We start from the raw sequence: 20,283 nt of genomic DNA on the forward strand, positions 1-20,283 counted from the left end.
GGGTGTAGCCTAAAAGTTTCTGGTCCTGCCTTTCGTGCTCTCCCTATCACTCCGCACCAATACTCTGAGCCCTTGTGGTGCCAGGGGATCAGAGTATTGGCCTATCTGGACGATTGGCTGATCATAGTGGAGTCGAGGGAATAGGTGGAGCTCCACACTGCCACACTGGTTTCCCTTTATTCAGTCTCTGGGGTTCATAGTGGATAACACGAAGTGTTTGTCCCAACAGAAGAGGATCGCATTCCGGCTCTGTCTGGCACAGTTTCAGCTGGTGCACTCTGTGCCTTTTCGCTTGTGTCTGTGGTTATTGGGTCTGATGGCCTCTGTGATAGCTTTGGTGCCTCTGGGACTTCTGTTTATGTGTCTGTTTCAGAACTGGGGGATTGCTACGCATCTGGACACATCTCGCCACATCGGTTTCTCAAGGTATTCCCGTCGTGCCTAAGGACATTGTGACTACTGTTTGCAGGGGGTTCTCATGGGCTGGGTAGTGTCCCGCAGGGTGAACATGACAGACGCATCCTTACTGGGATGGGGAGGGCTGTGTGTGGGCTACTTGGAAAGCGGGATTTGGTCAACAGCGCAAAGGGCGCTGCATATCAATTACCAAGAGCTACTGACTGTTTTGCTATTGCTGAGGCATTTCCTTCCGATGTTGGAGGGACAACATGTGTTGGTAAGGTTGGACACCAGGATGGCGCTGGCGTACATCAGCAGGCAGTGGGGACGTGGTCTCTCTCTTTGGCCGTTGTATGGAGCCGTGTGCATTTCCTGTTGCTCAGTGTTACGCACACCTCTTGGGGGAGGAAACACAACACCCTGCTACACTCAACTCCCCGTGGAGTGAAAGAGGTATGTGACTGTAGGTGCGGGTATGGATGACAGAGGGAATTTTACCATTAACAGGGAATTTATTCCTTCACACGGTAATTTTGGGAAAAAGGGTCTGGATGGAACCAAAGCAAACAAAGTAAAAGTTAGAGCCCCATCTCCTACCTACCCACAACTTACCTAACTAGCACCACCTGGCGCACTAACCAAAATACAGGGGATAATCTGCCCAGGTCTTACCTAGTGTGCATAGACAGAGTACACACTACGGGTATATGTATGCCCGCAGGCCTCTTGCCTAAGCACTCCCTTCCCCCCCCGGGAACAAATGAAACAGAATAATACAATTTCAATAATCAAATAATCAAACACTGCATCCTATTGACACCCACATACCTCAGAAGTAGCGGCTACAAAATACTTAACAAAACCTGTCTCTGAGCAACAACCAACACAGGACATCCAAGAAGCTCTATCTGAGCAACAACCAACACAGGACATACCAAGAAGCTCTCTCTGAGCAAAAACACTGGCTTTTATACAGCTGGAGAAGGAGTCTGTAATTGCAGACAGCTGTATCCCCTGACGAGAGGGCGGGGTCAGCTCCAATCTGCAATGGGGCCGACCAATCAGCTGCTTGGGGGAATCCAGGAAGCCATTTCCTGAAATACATACACATACAAACCCACAACAACACAGAAACTGGGGAACGTAGCACGTCCACCCCAAAACCTGCAAACTTACAGTTTGCAATAACAAAACCCAACACGCATCCCCAGTTACTAAAACCGTGATAGAGCGTCAGCAACCACATTCGCCGAACCCTTCACATAATGAATCTTTACATTGTATCCTTGTACAATCAGAGCCCACCGCATAAGTCGGTGGTTCTGATTGTACATTTGCTTCAAAAACACCAAAGGATTATGGTCCATGAAGACCAGTACAGGCAAGGGACTGGAGCCCACATATACCTCAAAGAACTGTAAGGCTACCAATAAAGCCAGCGTCTCTTGTTCAATAGTGGAGTACCTTGACTGACACGAGTTGAACTTACGGGAGAAGAAACTGACGGGCCGATCCATTCCCTCTTCATCTTCCTGCAAGAGAACCACACCCACCCCCAGTATACTAGCATCTACGTCCAACTTATAAGGTTTGTCAAAGTTGGGGTCAGCAAGCAAAGTAGCGCTTTGGCAGACTCAAAAGCATAGTTACAGTCCTGGGACCACTTTGGTGGTACTTTGGGACTAAGCAGAGATGTAACGGGAGCTACTACCGCCGAAAAATTCTTACAGAACGTACGATAGTACCCTACCATCCCCAGGAATCTGCTCAACTGGTGGCGAGTCGTGGGTGCAGGAAAAGCAACAATTGCTTCCAGTTTGCCAGTTACAGGGCGCACTTTACCTCATCCCACCTGCTTCCCTAAGTAAGTCACAGTAGCCTTCCCAAACTCACACTTGGCCAAATTGAGGGTTAAAGAAGCATTCACCAACCGCTGAAACACACTTTAAGGTGGCGAGATGATCAGACCAAGTAGACGAATGAATCACAACATCGTCAAGGTAAGCAGTAGAATTTGACACATCCGCAAACACAATGTTAACTAGGAGCTGAAAAGTAGCAGGTGCATTACACATTCCAAAGGTTATCACAGTGTATTGTACGAAGTTATCAGGCGTAACGAAAGCCGAGATGTCAGAAGCTCGAGAGGTCAGAGGCACCTGCCAATAACCTTTTAGCAAATCTAACTTACTAACGTAAGCAGCAGAGCCAATTCTATCAATGCAGTCATCTAAGTGAGGTAGAGGAAAATAATCAGACTTTGTAACTGCATTTACGCGACGATAGTCCGTACATAAGCGGGACGTACCGTCAGGCTTATGAACAAGAATACACGGGGAACTCCAGGAGCTGTTACTGGGTTTTGCCATGTCATTCTGTAATAAATAAGCTACCTCACTTTTCATTACCTCCCTTTTCTTCGCATTAACCACCGGTACGGATGATGACGTATAGGAGCAGCATTCCCCACATCCACGTCTTGTTCCAAGATGGATGTGCGACTTGGAACGTCCTGAAACACATTGAGAAAACTATTTATCAATAGGATAACATCATTAGTTTGATCGTTATCCAAATGTTCCATTTGAGAGGGTAACTTTTTCAGCTTCTCCGAATTACATAAGCGATCACACTGCTGTAACGTATGGCGTAACTCCAACCCGTCCTCCTTATCCTGTTCTGGGTCCCAGCCAGGCTTCAGCACCACCGCAGCCACACTGGAGACGGCAGGCTGGACCTGCTTACCTGAGGAGCTGTCTGGAGAGTCACGTATATAATATGCTTTCAGCATGTTAACATGACACACACGGGAAGAACGCCTACGATCCGGGGTCTTTATCACATAATTGGTGTCACTGAGTTTCTTTTCCACAAGATATGGCCAAGAAAAACGTGCCGACAGAGATAAGCCAGGGACTGGCAACAAAACTAAGACTTGATCCCCTGGTTCAAAAGAACGGCCAACAGCCTCTTTGTCATAATGTCATTTCATGTGCTTTTGAGACGAGGAGAGAGACTTTTGGGCTAACGCACATGCGGTGTGCAGTCTCTCCCGCATCTTACTGACATAATCCAACACATTTTTAGGGGCGCTACTGGGTGTAAGAGATAGGATATGCTCCTTAAAAACTTTTAGCGGACCCTGTGGGGTGTGTCCAAACACAAGTTCCGTAGGGCTTAACCCTAAGTACTCTTGTATTGTTTCCCTGATAGCAAATGGGACAAAGGGCACGCCCTCATCCCAATCGGTGCTGGTATCCATGCAATACTTGCGTAGCATCGCCTTTAGCGTCTGATGCCAGCGTTCGAGGGCCCCTTGACTCTCCGGATGATACGGACTGGAGACCTGATGGGAAATACACAGTCTTTAACACATTTGAGAACAGTTATGACATAAAGTTGGTTCCCTGATCAGTTTGGAGTACTTTAGGGAGTCCAAACATAGAGAAGAACTTCACTAGTGCCTTCACCACAGTCTTAGCCGTTATAGTACGGAGAGGGATAGCCTCTGGGTATCGAGTAGCACTGCACATTATTGTTAGTAAGAACTGGTTAACTGACCTGGTTTTCGGCAATGGGCCTACACAATCGATTATCACTCGTTCAAACGGTTCCCCCACCACAGGAATCGTGCAGAGCGGCGCACGAGGAACTGTTTGAATCGCTTTCCCAGTGAGTTGACATACATGACATGTTTTACAAAATTGGACCACGTCAGACTTCAAACCTGGCCAGAAGAAAATGTCGAAGGACTCGGTTATAAGTCTTCGTGATCCCCAAATATCCAGACCACACCTGGTCATGGGCGAGTGAGAGCATATGCTGTCAGAACGGTGTAGGAACAACCACTTGACACACTTCACTCCAGTCACTAAGGGTGTCATGAGCTGCCCATTTATGCATCAAAACTCCTGCTTCCATAAAGTAGGCAGTCTCCTTAGTTTTAGCTTCCTCAGTGGAAATTACCGATGCAAAACACTTGCGAAGACTGGTGTCTCCTTTTTGACATTCAATCACCTTCTCGGGGGTGACAGACAAAAGAATGTCATGTAATTGGGGCGCGATTTCGCTTTCCCTTGCCTTAGTTTTTACGGGGGTAAACCTTTACATTCTCAAAAATGGAACTAGACAAATCCACCACATCTCCCAGCTTGCGAGATTGTGCCCTCGTTAACACACAAGCAGGGAAAACATGTGGAAATACTTGAACCAATTTATCATCTGCAGTTTTGATTTCTGGGTTGTCTGCTACTTCTAACACAAGAGTGACGTTACCATCAGCAATATCGTTCCCTAGTAGTAATGTGACTCCTTTTACTGGCAGTGTAGACACTACACCAACACGAAAACGTCCTGATACCAAGTCTGACACTAAGTGGACCCAGTGTAATGGTACAGGTACGGTTTTAGTCTCTATACTCTGTAATATGACATGCGAGCCACAATACGTTTTAGGAGACCAGGGTAAAGCATCATTGACTCTTCACTATTATTCTACAATGTAGAAAATAGTAAAAATAAACAAAACCCCTGGAATGAGTAGGTGTGTCCAAACTTTTGACTGGTAGTGTATTTTGGCATCGCGCCGTCATGGGGTTTGGGCTCGCTAAAGAGCGTTAATGAATTGAGGAAATGAATGCGGGCCCTGGTATTATAGCCAGGAAGGTGGGGCTTCTGAGGGCGGGCTTGGCATCCATTGGCCACTTGGGCATGATTTCAGTTTTCAGGTGAGTATGATTGGTTGTTGACTGCCCATAGTATGTTATACCTCGTTCCCTCCTTCAGGGAACAGTAGTTATATTCATAACTGTATGTTTTAACTTCTCTAGGGTACGCTAGCGTCCCACCTCGTCAACAGCCAGTGAAACTGCAGGGCGCCAAATTCAAAACAACAGAAATCCCATAATTTATATTCCTCAAACATACAAGTATTTTACACCATTTTAAAGATACACTTGTTGTAAATCCAGCCACAGTGTCCGATTTGCACACCAAACGATTATGTTAGGTCAGAGCCAAGTCACAGAAAAAGACAGCCATTTTTCCAGCCAAAGAGAGGAGTAACAAAAAGCTGAAATAGAGATCAAATTAATCACTAACCTTTGATGATCTTCATCAGATGACACTCATAGGACTTCATGTTACACAATACATGTACTGTATGTTTTGTTCGGTAAAGTTCATATTTATACCTAAAAATCTGAGTTTAGGCGGGACGCTACTGTCTCACTTGGCCAAAAGCCAGAGAAAATGCAGAGCGCCAAATTCAAATAAATTACTATAAAAATCTAACTTTCATTAAATCACACATGAAAGATACCAAATTAAAGCTACACTGGTTGTGAATCCAGCCAACATGTCAGAATTCAAATAGGCTTTTCGGCAAAAAGAGGATAGCACCATAGTAAACAAAGAGAGAGAAGCATATTTCAACCCTGCAGGCGCGACACAAAACGCAGAAATAAAATATATAATTCATGCCTTACCTTTGACGCGCTTCTGTTGTTGGCACTCCAATATGTCCTATAAACATCACAAATGGTCCTTTTGTTCGATTAATTCCGTCGATATATATCCAAAATGTCCATTTATTTGGCGCGTTTGATCCAGAAAAACACCGGTTCCAACTTGTGAAACGTGACTACAAAATATCTCAAAGGTTACCTGTAAACTTTGCCAAAACATTTCAAACTACTTTTGTAATACAACTTTAGGTATTTTTTAACGTAAATAATCGATAAAATTGAAGACGGGATGATCTGTGTTCAATACAGGATTAAAACAAACTGTAGCTAGCTCTATGGTCACGCGCCTCTAACAAACAGGACACTTCGAGTGACCCTCGTTCAAGATGGCCGTACTTCTTCATTACACAAAGGAATAACCTCAACCAATTTCTAAAGACTGTTGACATCCAGTGGAAGCGGTAGGAACTGCAAGAAGGTCCCTTAGAAATCTGGATTCCCAATGAAAATCCATTGAAAAAAGAGTGACCTCAAAAAAAAAATCTGGATGGTTTGTCCTCGGGGTTTCGCCTGCTAAATAAGTTCTTATATACTCACAGACATGATTCAAACAGTTTTAGAAACTTCAGAGTGTTTTCTATCCAAATATACTAATAATATGCATATCTTATCTTCTGGGGATGAGTAGCTGGCAGTTTAATTTGGGCATGCTTTTCATCCAAAATTCCGAATGCTGCCCCCTACCCTAGAGAAGTTAAGACCTCTACTGAAGGGAAGACTTGCTGTTAAAAATATTCATTTGACACAGGGTGATGGATTTAAAAAATATATATATTATTTTACGTGTATTTAACTAGGCAGTTAAGAACAAATTCTTATTTACAAGACAATGACGGCCTACACCGGCCAAACCCAGACAACACTGGGCCAATTGTGCACCACCCTATGGGACTCCCAATCACAGCCAGTTGTGATACAGCCTGGAATTGAACTAGGGGTTTGTAGTGTCTGTAGTGACACTTCAAGCACTGAGATGCAGTGCCTTAGACCGCTGCGCCACTCAGGAGCCCAGTAGATAGAGTGACTGTAATGAGACACAAACAATAACCAAACAGAATATTGTGATGGCAAAGATGTTAAAGCTCATGTAGTACTGATTCTTGCCGATACAAGACTATGATCACTGTCATCCTCATCCACCCCAAAACATATGACTGCAGTGTTGGTGGATGGAATACACTTTGTTCGTATTGCTACTGGTACTGGGCTGTAAAGGGCTTCCATTTTCCATTTAGTTTTCTCCTTCCTGAATAAGGAGGAGGCTTCTCTGAGACAGCTGCAGTAAAGCGGAAATCTCAATTAAAGCATACCCAATAATGCTTATAGTCATTCCTACAGAGGTGGCATAAGAAATGAACCTTTTATCCAATTTACCTTTTATTTAAAGTGGCAATTTCCTTTAAGCAGAAAGGCAGTAAGTGAAGTCAACTGAGCATTCAAATCTCTGTATTGCAAAAAGGGAGAAGATTACAGGGCGAATAAGAGCAGATTTACTTGGTTGCATACTCAATATCTGATGAATTTAAAAATGTTTTAATTCAGAAAGTTCCTGCAATTTAGTTCCCAATAGAGGCACTCGGGGAGACAGAAGGAGAAAAGCTTCCCTTGTGCCTCCCTCCCTCGTATGCTGCTGCTGGAGACATTTCCCGGCAGGCCCCCGCAGAGCAGTCAGCCTTGAGAAGAAGCCGCTCAGTCAATAGCGAGGAGCGATAGAGGGGAGATAGTCTAGCAGGAGGATACTGTACACAGACAGACATACCCACAGTGCATTGTGCACTGGGTAGCACTGGTAATAATACATGTTGGATGGATAGGAATGCTAGAGCTGTTTGGTTGGTACTGTATGTACTGAGCGCTTGTTGGAGCTAGTTATAAAGACTTAAAACCAATACAGTAGATGCTTGGGATTGCAGAGTTTGGTTTCACTTTGGACACTTGGAGGGGAACTTGAGTGTATAGGGAAATGGCTTGTCCTACAAGCTCAGAGCTTGTAAATCCATGCACACGCAGTGGGTTTCCTATTTCTCTCAATTTGACATTTGTTTCACTTAACATTGTGCTCTTTATCTCCCTCCCTATCTCTCTCCCTGTCTATCTTGTGGTGCAGGTTTTCTCCCATCACCATTGACAGCATGACTAGCCTGGTGGGCATGAACATCCCTGGCCACACAGGCACTGGCTGGTGCATCTTTGTCTACAACCTGTCTCCAGACTCTGATGAGAGCGTCCTGTGGCAGCTGTTCGGGCCCTTCGGAGCGGTCAACAATGTCAAGGTCATCCGCGACTTCAACACCAACAAGTGCAAGGGCTTCGGCTTCGTCACCATGACGAACTACGACGAAGCGGCTATGGCCATCGCCAGTCTCAATGGGTACCGGTTGGGCGACCGCGTCTTGCAAGTCTCATTCAAGACCAACAAGACCCACAAGTCCTGAACCCCTCCTCACTCCAAATCCCCTGTCACCACCATCACCCTTATAGTCGCCCAACACAGCAACTCTCCAACAGGAACACAGCAAACAAACAAACAAAAAAGAACTAGAAACGGCTTATAATATAGCTTTGGACCTATAAGCCAATGTTGCCTAAGTATTACAAAATGAAAGATAAAAATATCCATGATTTGGGAATCCCTGTGATAATACAGGATTCCTGTTGTATATCCTTTCTGTTCTTGTGATTGTTAAATGATTTTCTCTTCTATGTAAACAGTAGCAAAACCAGTCCCCTTATTTGAAAGAAGAGAATATCCTTTTTAGATTGAACTTTCTTGGTCTTGATTCAGGATTTCTTTCTTTTTTAAATCCGGATCCACTGTCGTTAGAATTATGCCTCCCTGACAGAAGAAGGGAGGGGGCTCTTTTTTAAATTGGTGACCATTCATTCATTTTTTGTGTATATTAAAAACCCCTATAAATTCTAAGGGATTACACAATCCTGTTATCTCTGATGCAGAAAAAAATTATTTAAAAAAAAATGTTTTGTATTGCAAACAAAACATGTCTTTCCTCACTGGGGTTTGGGAGATCGGGAGAGGGAGGGGATGGGTTAGCTTTCCTGGTGACACGTTAAGTGATTTAAAAAACACTATTGCCAAAGAGAAAATCTCTTTGCTTGAAAATGCATTCAGAAAAATAAAAAATAAAGAGAAGAAAATCTATTTTTATAATATGATAATTAAAATAAGAATTATTGAAGAATTTTTACAAGAATCTGGATTTGAAAAAATAGAAAAATATTTTGACTGGCTAATTAGAGGGTGGGGGGAGGGATGTGCGCCACCTTGTCTTGTTCGTTCTGCAGTGGTACTTTTTAGGATCAAAGGTTGTTTGTTTTTAGGAGAAATTGATTGGCGATGATTTTGTAGATGGAAGGTTTTGTCAAGGGATGCAAATTGAGGCAGGTGATCTTCGTAATTTTTCATAGTGCGTAATTATTCAACAGCGATACCCAAAAGGGAAGGGAAAGAGGTCTTTCAAGGCCTAACCATCCTCACAGTCCAGAGCCCAAAGCAAGAAGCATTGTCCACTTGTTTTCTTTTTGTCAGTCTATGGGATATCAGTAATGACTACATACACATCTATCCATTTAGAAAACCTACATTATCTATTGATTTCTTTGCTATCATTTTGTGGAATTTGAAAAGAACGTCCTTTAGCGATCAACAGTAGGTGCTATATTACATGATTCACGTATCTTAAATATCCAAGTTTGTTGTTCTATGTGTTGTTTAGAGGAAAAAAATACTTTGATGCTGACATTGAATTGAGCTGCTGTTCTTTTTTATTTTTATTGTTGGCCCCCATCTGGTTAGATTATTCCTTGCTGAAAAACCAGATGACGGACTTTGGGCCATGTAAGAATCACTTAAAGAGTTTTCTTTGGCTTGCTGACTTTTAGGTTACTTGCTGAGTGTGAAGCATTGTCAAAATTCTATAATAATTAGCTAGTTCTGTTAGTCTAGATATTTGTTTCCTCAAAGGATCTATTACAACGGTGTCTTTATTTGTTGTGTACAAATAGATAATATATAGTCTACATTTGTTTTACAAAATCTATATCTATATGAGTTGTCACTGTTTTTTGTTTTAGCTTGTCTTTTTCATATGACAACTTTATGAAGTGATGGTTCAGTTATTTAGAAAACTCGTGAGGAATCCTGTTTAATATGTTGTCATGTCGCTTGTGGGAAAAAAACCTTTTGGATTACATTTTTGTTAACTACCGCGGCAAAAGAAATTGAACAAAAGCTTATAAAATAACGTATTTATTCATTATTTATTGATTGTTTCATTGCTTCAACTATTTATTTATTTATATTAATTATTTATTTATTTTGGTATTTATTTGTTCAGTCTGTGTATTTACGTGATTCTGGTACAGGGAGGGAGGACGTTTCTGAGCAAAAGGGAACCAAGCGACTAGGGGAGAGGCTCTTCCGTTAGTCCACTGCACTGAGAACTTTTAGTACGTTTGTGCTTTGTACCGATATATCAAAATTACAATATAAAAAATCCAAAAGTTGAAAACTAAAAAAAATGTCAAGAGGGTTGGTGACGCTCTTCCCTTATTACTAGAAACAGTTACTCGCTATGCATAACCTAGTTGATAGTTAAATTTGCTATTGCTTTTTTCTTGTCTTGTTAAACAAAATCTTTAAATCTTTTTCAATACAGTTTAGTCTTAATAGAATGTTATAACAGTTGTTCTGGTTCAATATAACCTGTGATAAGTTTGTGTCGTTTAAAGCCACTCCGCACCCTCCCTCCACACTACCGCTTTGTGATGAAACTTTATGCAAAAATGTGGGTCTGAAGCATAGTTTTCGGTTTTCAAACATTTTATAACATCGAATTTTGGAGACTCGGGCACATGAATTTGATGAGCAAATAAATGTCCATTGTATTTGAGGGTCATTCATTGCACTTGAGTAATCAGTCAACTCACCTTAGAGTCAAACTTATTTTTAGAGAATCATCATGTTTGAAAGTTACATAAGAACATCTCTTTAAAGAGATCTTGAACATTGCACACTAACTGTACTTATGGCAGTTGTTGCAATTTTAAAAGACTGAAGGTATTTCATGGATTGTACCCATTCTATATTTTATATACTATAATATTATATATATTTTGAAAGGTAATGGTAGGGAATGGTTCCAGAAGTACTGAATTGGATTTTGTTGAGCCAGAAAACATGAGTTATAGGGACATTATAAACACTTTGACATGCATATACATACTCTCTCATTACCACGTCTTAGGCAGCCCATCTGACATCATCCAACCACTATACGGTTCTGACCTCAGAACACCAACGGACCCCTTTTCATGCTCCAGAGCTGTTGGGAGCTTGAATTATGCAACAACCCCAGTAGAATGTTGTTCTGATGTGTGAACATATTTCCTATGTCTTTTGAACTCTTATGATGTGTGCCTGTGTTCTGTCTAGACCCACTTGTGCGTCTGTGTGTTCATGCGTGTGAGTGTGTTTGTGAAAACGTTTGTGTGTGTGTGTGTTTGTGAAAACGTTTGTGTGTGTGTGTGTGTGTGTATGTGTGTGTGTGTTTGTAAGGGTGTTTGAAACATGGGGCTGTGTCACCTCGGTCTATGTCCAACCCCTATGGCTCACACCATCCCCTGTAGCGCCTTATAGTGGCAGCCTGCCAATAGGAAATCAACAGCCAGTAGTGTAGGAGGGAAGGTAAAGAGAGGAACAAGGCTCTTGTCATTTTTTATTTTCTCCTAAAATGTGTTTGTTTACTATCTGAAAATCTATGAACTATCTTTAAAGACAAAAAAATAAGAAAAAAGTTCACAGGGCCTTACTGGTCTCTTTTACTTATGCTATCACTTATCGATTATTGATTATTGTTATTATTATTATTATTGCTGTTATTCTTAGTATTCTTAATCCAATTACTGCGATGAATGACTTCATGTTATCCTTGCTAGTTTAGGTAATTTCTGAAACTGGAAACAAAATAAAAAATCTTGCTGTAAATGTTTTTTTTTTCTCATAAAACTGTTGTGTTTGAATTATTTGTACTTTTGAATGTTGGGACAATAAAATGAGGTGTTGAAGAGCTTTGTTGTTTCTTCTCGTAAATGGCGTTATTACATTATCAATTGCACACTCACCTTTTAGAAGCAGAATCATGTACGATTAGAAGCTAGATCCTGCAGATCCAGAGAGATGTATCTGTAAAGCTTCACATAACTGCTGCCTTGGTAATACAAAATATCTATTTCAATATAGATTTCATAGAGAATTATTCACTGCTCAATATAAAATGTCACTATCATAATTCATGACTGCTTCGTATCTTTCTCAAACACTCGAAACCGTGGCATTTTGAATACCATGAAATACAGTATATTGATACAGTAATAAAATAAATGCATTAATTCAATGTCTAAGACAGTTATATAATACCCATTCAGGTGGCACGTGGAGAAGTGCACTTGTGAGATAATAGTGCCCCCTGCATACCTGCTAAAGTATTTTAACATCAGAGATGATCACAGCTCACATTGTTGACACTGATGTACAAACTGCAGAAATATAGCCCAACCTTCAGGGCCGGATTACCGAAAGGGCTCCCAGATAGTATATGATAGTGAAATGTGTAGAATTGCAGGGAATTCGCTTCAAAACTGCAAAATGTTCTCTCAGTCTCATGTGGGGAAAAATAGAATAGCAGGAAATTACGTTTTAAACTGCACATTTTCTCTCTGCCTAATGGAAAAATGTGAAAAAAAGCATGAGATGAGCTAATAAACAGCTATTTTTTCTCTCTGCACCATGGCAAAATGTGTTGAAATATAGTAAGATAGGTTTGTGCCCCGGGGCCCCACATGCGGTAGTCTGGCCATGCCAATCGTGTCCTTTCATGTAATACACTTTCCAGCCACAATAATCTTTTAAATAAAAACAAAGGCCATTATGGCTGCTGAGGAGATTATGGATGTAAGCAGCGCTGTCCAGCCAGCCTTGTGTTTTCCAGTTGTTAGTGGTTTAATGAGGCAGGAATCCCATCAAGGTCGGGTTCTGAAAACATGAGACACTCTGTTCCACTGCTCTAGAGTCCCCTTAAAAGTTGCCCTCAGTCTCTGCTTTTAGCCTACTGATGGAATAATCTGGGCCTCGTTTCCCAGAGCCTTCACACTGTTAAGATCATTGTTAGAACCTTCTTACTATGTATATTTAGTAGCCAAGGTGTTTCCAAGTGTCTTCGTTAGTAACGTGGCTCTTAAAAAACTTTGCCTAAAAATCCTGATTCTATGTTTAGCGGAAGGGCAAACAAAATGTCTAACGATGCACTTTGGCTGCTCTATAACACCAAAGGTTCCTTTTTTATTGTAAGATTCCAAAACAATAACTTTTTCATAGCATGTTTGTCATGTTGGTTTTCAAATTTGAACTAACTTCTGTGATAACTTCAATTTAAACAGACAAACAGACAAATACACAGAGCTTATGATTTTTTGAGCAACAGCTTTCTCCCCTGGTCCGTATTCACAAAGCATCTTCCGGGTAGGAATAGTGATCTAGGACCAGCTCCCCCTTGTCAATGTAATCCTTCATTGTGATATAAAAGGCCAATCTGATCCTAAAATCAGTACTTCGACTCTGTGATGCTATGTGAATACGGGCCCTGGTCTGACTGCATGTTACTTTCTAGTGATCTAACGCTCTCTTCATTGGAAATGCAACAACACCAAAAACACGAATAAGAATTAGCCTAGTCAATCAGTAACTTAGTTAACTAATGAAACACTAATGTAAATTTGAACAAGCCTATTCAGCCATTTTATACCAAAACAGCCTACTTGCAGTGAAATCTAGAGAGGCATTTTTCTTGCCATTTTTTCAGTCACCAGTGCATCAATAAACGAGCAGGGGAACGAAGTAGTTTGATAAAAAGTGTTCACAATAGTCAGTATTATACCGTAGCTAGCAAATATATAGTTGTTATTTTCTAGAAACCTAGCTACAGCTAGCTAAGTGGACTAAGGTGGTGAACTCAGACTAATGGTGGGGGTTAGGTAACGTTAGCTAACTTTCCCCCAACAGTTTCAATCTAGCTAGCTAGATAGATAATGGTATTTTTTATCAACAATTAGATGGATAGCTTAGCAAATATAGCTATTTGTTTACCATTCGCATCTGATACAGCTTGCCAGTTGCAAGTAAAGTAGGATGAATAAATTAGAAAACCAGTTAACAAGTTCATGCCTTTTACTAACAAAAATAATGTACACGTATACAAGAAGCAGATCCTTTTTAGTTTTATTCTAGGACTTCAGGCCAAGGAGTAAAAGCTACTTTCTTGTAGAACCGGTGTCTTCACAGATGTCGTCCCCAGTCAGCTCTGGGTCTTCACCCGAACGAACATCACAGGCAAAATCTCATGCACTTGAGGGGGCATTGCTTACTAGCGTACGTTCTTCACACATTTCTTTCTTTATCAGCCCGATTAATTTTTTAAAATTTAATTTCCTCCAACAAGGGATGTATATTCTACTTATATTGGCAAATTTGACTTGCAACATGGCCTTTATGTTTACATACAGCACTACACAATTTCTCGAAAAAACTAGTTCTAAGTTGTAATGAGAACAAAGGCATTGTGGTGATACTGTATGTTCCCTGGATATCCCTCATCCCCTAAGGCTTCTCTTCTGATAGGTGGTGGTGTCATATAATCGTGATTCTCCATTTTTATAAACCTCTGAGCACATCAAATCAAATCAAAGTTTATTTGTCACGTGTGCCGAATACAACAGGTGTAGTAGACCTTACAGTGAAATGCTTACTTACAGGCTCTAACCAACAGTGCAAAAAAGGTATTAGGTGAACAATATGTAAGTAAGGAAATAAAAATAACAGTAAAAAGACAGTGAAAAATAACAGGAGCGAGGCTATAACAGTAGCGAGGCTATATACAGGCACCGGTTAGTCGGGCTGATTGAGGTAGTATGTACTGTACATGTAGATATGGTTAAAGTAACGATGCATATATGATAAACAGAGAGTAGCAGTAGCGTAAAAAAGTTGTTGGGGGGGCACACAATGCAAATAATCAAGGTAGCCATTTGATTACCTATTCAGGACTCTTATGGCTTGGTGGTAAAAACTGCCTTTTTGTCCTAGACTTGGCACTCCGGTACCGCTTGCCATGCGGTACTAGAGAGAACAGTCTATGACTAGGGTGGCTGGGGTCTTTGACAATTTTTAGGGCCTTCCTCTGACACCGCCTGGTGTAGAGGTCCTGGATGGCAGGCAGTTTAGCCCCAGTGATGTACTGGGCCGTACGCACTATCCTCTGTAGTGCCTTGCAGTCAGAGGCCGAGCAATTGCAGTACCAGGCAGTGATGCAACCAGTCAGGATGCTCTTGATGTTGCAGCTGTAGAACCTTTTGAGGATCTGAGGACCCATGCCACATCTTTTTCGTTTCCTGAGGGGGAATAAGCTTTTCCTTGCCCTCTCTAGTTTGTTGGTGATGTGGACACCAAGGAACCTGAAGCTCTCAACCTGCTCCACTACAGCCCTGTCGATGAGAATGAGGGCGTGCTTGGTCCTTCTTTTCCTGTAGTCCACAATCATCTCCTTAGTCTTGGTTACGCTGAGAGATAGGTTGTTATTCTGGCACCACCCGGCCAGGTCTCTGACCTCCTCCCTATAGGCTGTCTTGTCGGTGATCAGGCCTACCACTGTTGTGTCGAATACAAAATTAATGATGGTGTTGGAGTCGTGCCTGGCCATGCAGTCGTGGGTGAACAGGGAGTACAGGAGGGGACTGAGCACACCCCCCCGAGGGGCTCCAGTGTTGAGGATCAGCGTGGCAGGTGTGTTTCTACCTACCCTCACCACCTGGGGGCGGCCCGTCAGGAAGTCCAGGATCCAGTTGCAGAGGGAGGTGTTTAGTCCCAGGATCCTAAGCTTAGTGATGAGCTTTGAGGGTACTATGGTGTTGAACGCTGAGCTGTAGTCAATGAATAGCATTCTCACATAGGTGTTCCTTTGTCCAGGTGGATCTGTTTGGGCAGTATGCAAATTGGAGTGGGTCTAGGGTTTCTGTGATAATGCTGTTGATGTGAGCCATTACCAGCCTTTCAAAGCACTTCATGGCTACGGACATGAGTGCTACGGGTCTGTAGTCATTTAGGCAGGTTGCCTTCGTGTTCTTGGGCACAGGGACTATGGTGGTCTGCTTGAAACATGTTGGTATTACAGACTCAATCAGGGACATGTTAAAAATGTCAGTGAAGACACCTGCCATTTGGTCAGCACATGCCCAGAGCACACGTCCTGGTAATCCGTCTGGCCCCGCAGCCTTGTGAATGTTGACCTGTTTTAAGGTCTTACTCACGTCGGCCAAGGAGAGCGTGATCACACAGTCGCCTGGAACAGCTGATGCTCTCACGCATGCCTCATTATTGCTTGCCTCGAAGCGACCATAGAAGTGATTTAGCTCGTCTGGTACGCTCGTGTCACTGGGCAGCTCGCGGCTGTGCTTCCCTTTGTAGTCTGTAATAGTTTGCAAGCCCTGCCACATAAGACGAGCGTCGGAGCCTGTGTAGTATGATTCAATCTTAGCCCTGTATTGACGCTTTGCCTGTGTGATGGTTCGTCGGAGGGCATAGCAGGATTTCTTATAAGCTTCCGGGTTAGAGTCCCGCACCTTGAAAGGGTCAGCTCTACCCTTTAGCTCAGTGCGAATGTTGCCTGTAATCCATGGCTTCTGGTTGGGGTATGTACGTACAGTCAATGTGGGGACAACGTCCTCGATGCACTTATTGATAAAGCCAGTGACTGATGTGGTGTACTCCTCAATGCCATCGGAAGAATCCCGGAACATGTTCCAGTCTGTGGTAGCAAAACAGTCCTGTAGTTTAGCATCTGCTTCATCTGACCACTTTTTTATAGACCGAGTCACTGGTGCTTCCTGCTTTAATTTTTGCTTGTAAGCAGGAATCAGGAGGATAGAATTGTGGTCGGATTTACCAAATGGAGAGCGAGGGAGAGCTTTGTACACGTCTCTGTGTGTGGAGTACAGGTGTGGAGTACAGGTAGCCTAGTGGTTAGAGCGTTGGACTAGTAACCGGAAAGTTACAAGATCGAATCCCTATGCTGACAAGGTAAGAATATGTCATTCTGCCCCTGAACAAGTCAGTTAGTTAACCCACTGTTCCTAGGCCGTCATTGAAAATAAGTATTTGTTCTTAACTGACTTGCCTAGTAAAATTAAAAAGTCTATAATTTTTTTCCCTCTGGTTGCACATTTAACATGTTGATAGAAATTAGCTAGAACTGATGTAAGTTTCCCTGCATTAAAGTCTCCGGCCACTAGGAGCGCCGCCTCTGGGTGAGCAGTTTCCTGTTTACTTATTTCCTTATACAGCTGACTGAGTGCGGTCTTAGTCTGTGGTGGTAAAGGAACAGTCACGAAAAGTATAGCTGAAAACTCTCTAGGCAAATAGTGTGGTCTGCATTTTATCACAAGATACTCTACTTCAGGCAAGTAAAATCTAGAGACTTCCTTAGATTTTGTGCACCAGCTGTTGTTTACAAATATGCACAGACAGCCCCCCCTCGTCTTACCGGAGTGTGCTGTTCTATCTTGCCAGTGCAGTGTATATCCCACTAGCTGAATATCCATGTCATCATTCAGCCACGATTCCGTGAAACATAAGATATTACAGTTTTTGATGCCCCATTGGTAGGATATTTGTGATCGTACCTCGTCTAATTTATTGTCCAATGATTGCACGTTGGCGAGTAATATTGACGGCAACGTCAGCTTTCCCACTCGCCTTCTGCAGATCGTTACGAGGCACCTCGCTCTGTGTCCTCTGTACCTGTGTCTCTTCCTCTTGCAAATAACGTGGATGTTGGTCTTGTCGGGTGTTCGGAGAATGTCCTGTGCGCCCTGCTTGTTGAAGAAATAATCTTTGTGTCAAGCCCTGACCTTTGAGATACTTTCTATGTCTCTATTTTGGTTTGGTCAGGGCGTGAGTTGGAGTGGGTATTCTATGTTCTATGATTTGTATTTCTATGTTTTCTATTTCTTTGTGTTTGGCCGGGTGTGGTTCTCAATCAGAGGCAGCTGTCTATCGTTGTCTCTGATTGAGAACCATACTTAGGTAGCCCTTTTTTACACCTGTCTTTGTGGGAAGTTGACTTTTGTTTAGGGCACATAGCCTTTAGCTTCACGGTTTGTTTTTGTAGTGTTTGTTCGGCGTCTTTTTCCAAATAAAGAGAAAATGTACGCACAGCACGCTGCACCTTGGTCCTCTTCTGTTAACGGCCGTGACACTTTGTCTAATCCGAGGTTAGTGATCGCTGTCATGTTATCCAGAAGCTCTTTTTTGCCATAAGATACGGTTGCAGAAACATTATGTACAACGTAAGTTACGAATAACGTGAAAAAAAACACATAATAACACAATTGGTTGGGCGCCCGTAAAACTGCTGCCATTTCTTCCGGCGCCATTTTCACACGCCATTTTCACATTTGTTACGTCGTGAGAATGTCAGCATCCTGCTCTGGTGAGATAGAGCAAAGCTACTAAAGGAAAGCATGAAGCTGCCTCAGTAGGAGACACGTTTTGACATTAGTTTTTTCTCCCCCAAATCTAAATCCATATGGCAGTGTGGCTGCACCCCTCTCCTCGCCCCTCTGTCACCTCCCCAGGCAGCAGACGTCTTCGGGCTGCATGGTGGCATGGTCGAGGTGGCTGGCAGGAGCACTGGGTGCCCAATATTGCCTGTTTGTTTAGAGACAGACGGCAGGACTCCACTGTGTTTTGTTCTCAGCTTCAGGCCTCTGCTAAAGCCCCTCACACTGACACTGGCACCAGGCAGCGCACATGCTGGATTCTTTCTCTTTTTTTGTCATTTGGCTATTATTCCTTCCTACAGTAACATAAAACATTATGGCTGCATTTAGACATGCAGCACAATTCTGTTATTTTTTCCCCTAATTTGTCTTTTGACCAATCACATCAGATGCACAACGCATCACCGGGAGCAAACTACCTGCCCTCCAGGATACCTACACCACCCGATGTCACAGGAAGGCCAAAAAGATCATCAAGGACAACAACCACCCGAGCCACTGCCTGTTCACCCCGCTATCATCCAGGAGGCGAGGTCAGTACAGGTGCATCAAAGCAGGGACCGAGAGACTGAAAAACAGCTTCTATCTCAAGGCCATCAGACTGTTAAACAGCCATCACTAACATTGAGTGGCTGCTGCCAACATACAGACTCATCTCTAGTTACTTTAATAATGAAAAATTTGATGTAATATATGTATCACTAGCCACTTAAACAATGCCACTTAATATAATGTTTACATACCCTACATTACTCATCTCATATGTATATACTGTATTCTATACCATCTACTGCATCTTGCCTATGCTGTTCGGCCATTGCTCATTCATATATTTTTAAGTACATATTCTTATTCATTCCTTTACACTTGTGTGTATAAGGTAGTTGTTGTGAAATTGTTAGGTTAGATTACTTGTTAGATATTATGGTGCATGGTCGGAAATAGAAGCACAAGCATTTCGCTACACTCGCATTAATATCTGCTAACCATGTGTATGTGACAAATATAATTTGATTTGATTTGATCTTTTCACATCAGCGCTTTTTCAGAGCTGATCTGATTGGTCAAAAGACCAATTAGTGGAACAAACATCCGAATTGGGCATGTAGGTACATCTAAGATCCTGAGATGCTCCACGTTATACAGAATACATACTCAGATAAAACATTTACATTTTTCACACAAAAAAAGTATTGCAGAAAAAAGTCAGATATTCTGAAAAACATAGCTCATCATCTGCCAGTAGATCCATCATCAATTTAATCTATCCTTTCCCAAAGCATAGCATGGCTGTGGACAGAAACTGTCCGTAGATCTGTGAGTATCTCAACTCAGCAACCACAGCTTCCAACCATCTGTCACAGAGGACGGCCATGTTCCAAAGCCAATCATCTAATTCCAATGTCCCTAGAATCCTTGCTACGCATTCCAACAACAGACTGGGACACAACCCAATGCCAGGCTCGCATTTATAGTCAGACAATGACAAACTATGCCACATGCATCTGTCGGCATACACACTAGCCATATCTTTCACATACACATACCCTGCTTTCAAAACATGACTTGTCTCTCTTTGGTTCCCACAACAAATACTTGCTTTACAATACCACAAGTTCAAAGAGAGCAAACAGATGGCAACCCTACTGAACATACACTCCTGAACAGCTGGAAGATAACCAATTCAGAGGATATTATGGAATTATTGTACAGCCAGTAAGGACATAACAAT

At 42.4% G+C, this 20,283-nt stretch overlaps 1 protein-coding gene across 1 annotated transcript in view; it reads left to right on the forward strand.

Moving 5' to 3' along the window:
• Positions 1–8,359, forward strand: part of LOC120051831 (ELAV-like protein 4) — a 51,667-nt gene extending 43,308 nt beyond the window's left edge. Inside the window, exon 8 of the mRNA XM_038998714.1 lies at positions 8,032–8,359. Within this exon, the coding sequence (XP_038854642.1) occupies positions 8,032–8,359 (328 nt within the window). The remainder of the gene's footprint in view (positions 1–8,031) is intronic.
• Positions 8,360–20,283: the final 11,924 nt, after the last annotated feature.

This window comes from Salvelinus namaycush, chromosome 8, assembly GCF_016432855.1.
Source record: "Salvelinus namaycush isolate Seneca chromosome 8, SaNama_1.0, whole genome shotgun sequence".
In the NCBI taxonomy this organism is placed as follows: domain Eukaryota; kingdom Metazoa; phylum Chordata; class Actinopteri; order Salmoniformes; family Salmonidae; genus Salvelinus; species Salvelinus namaycush.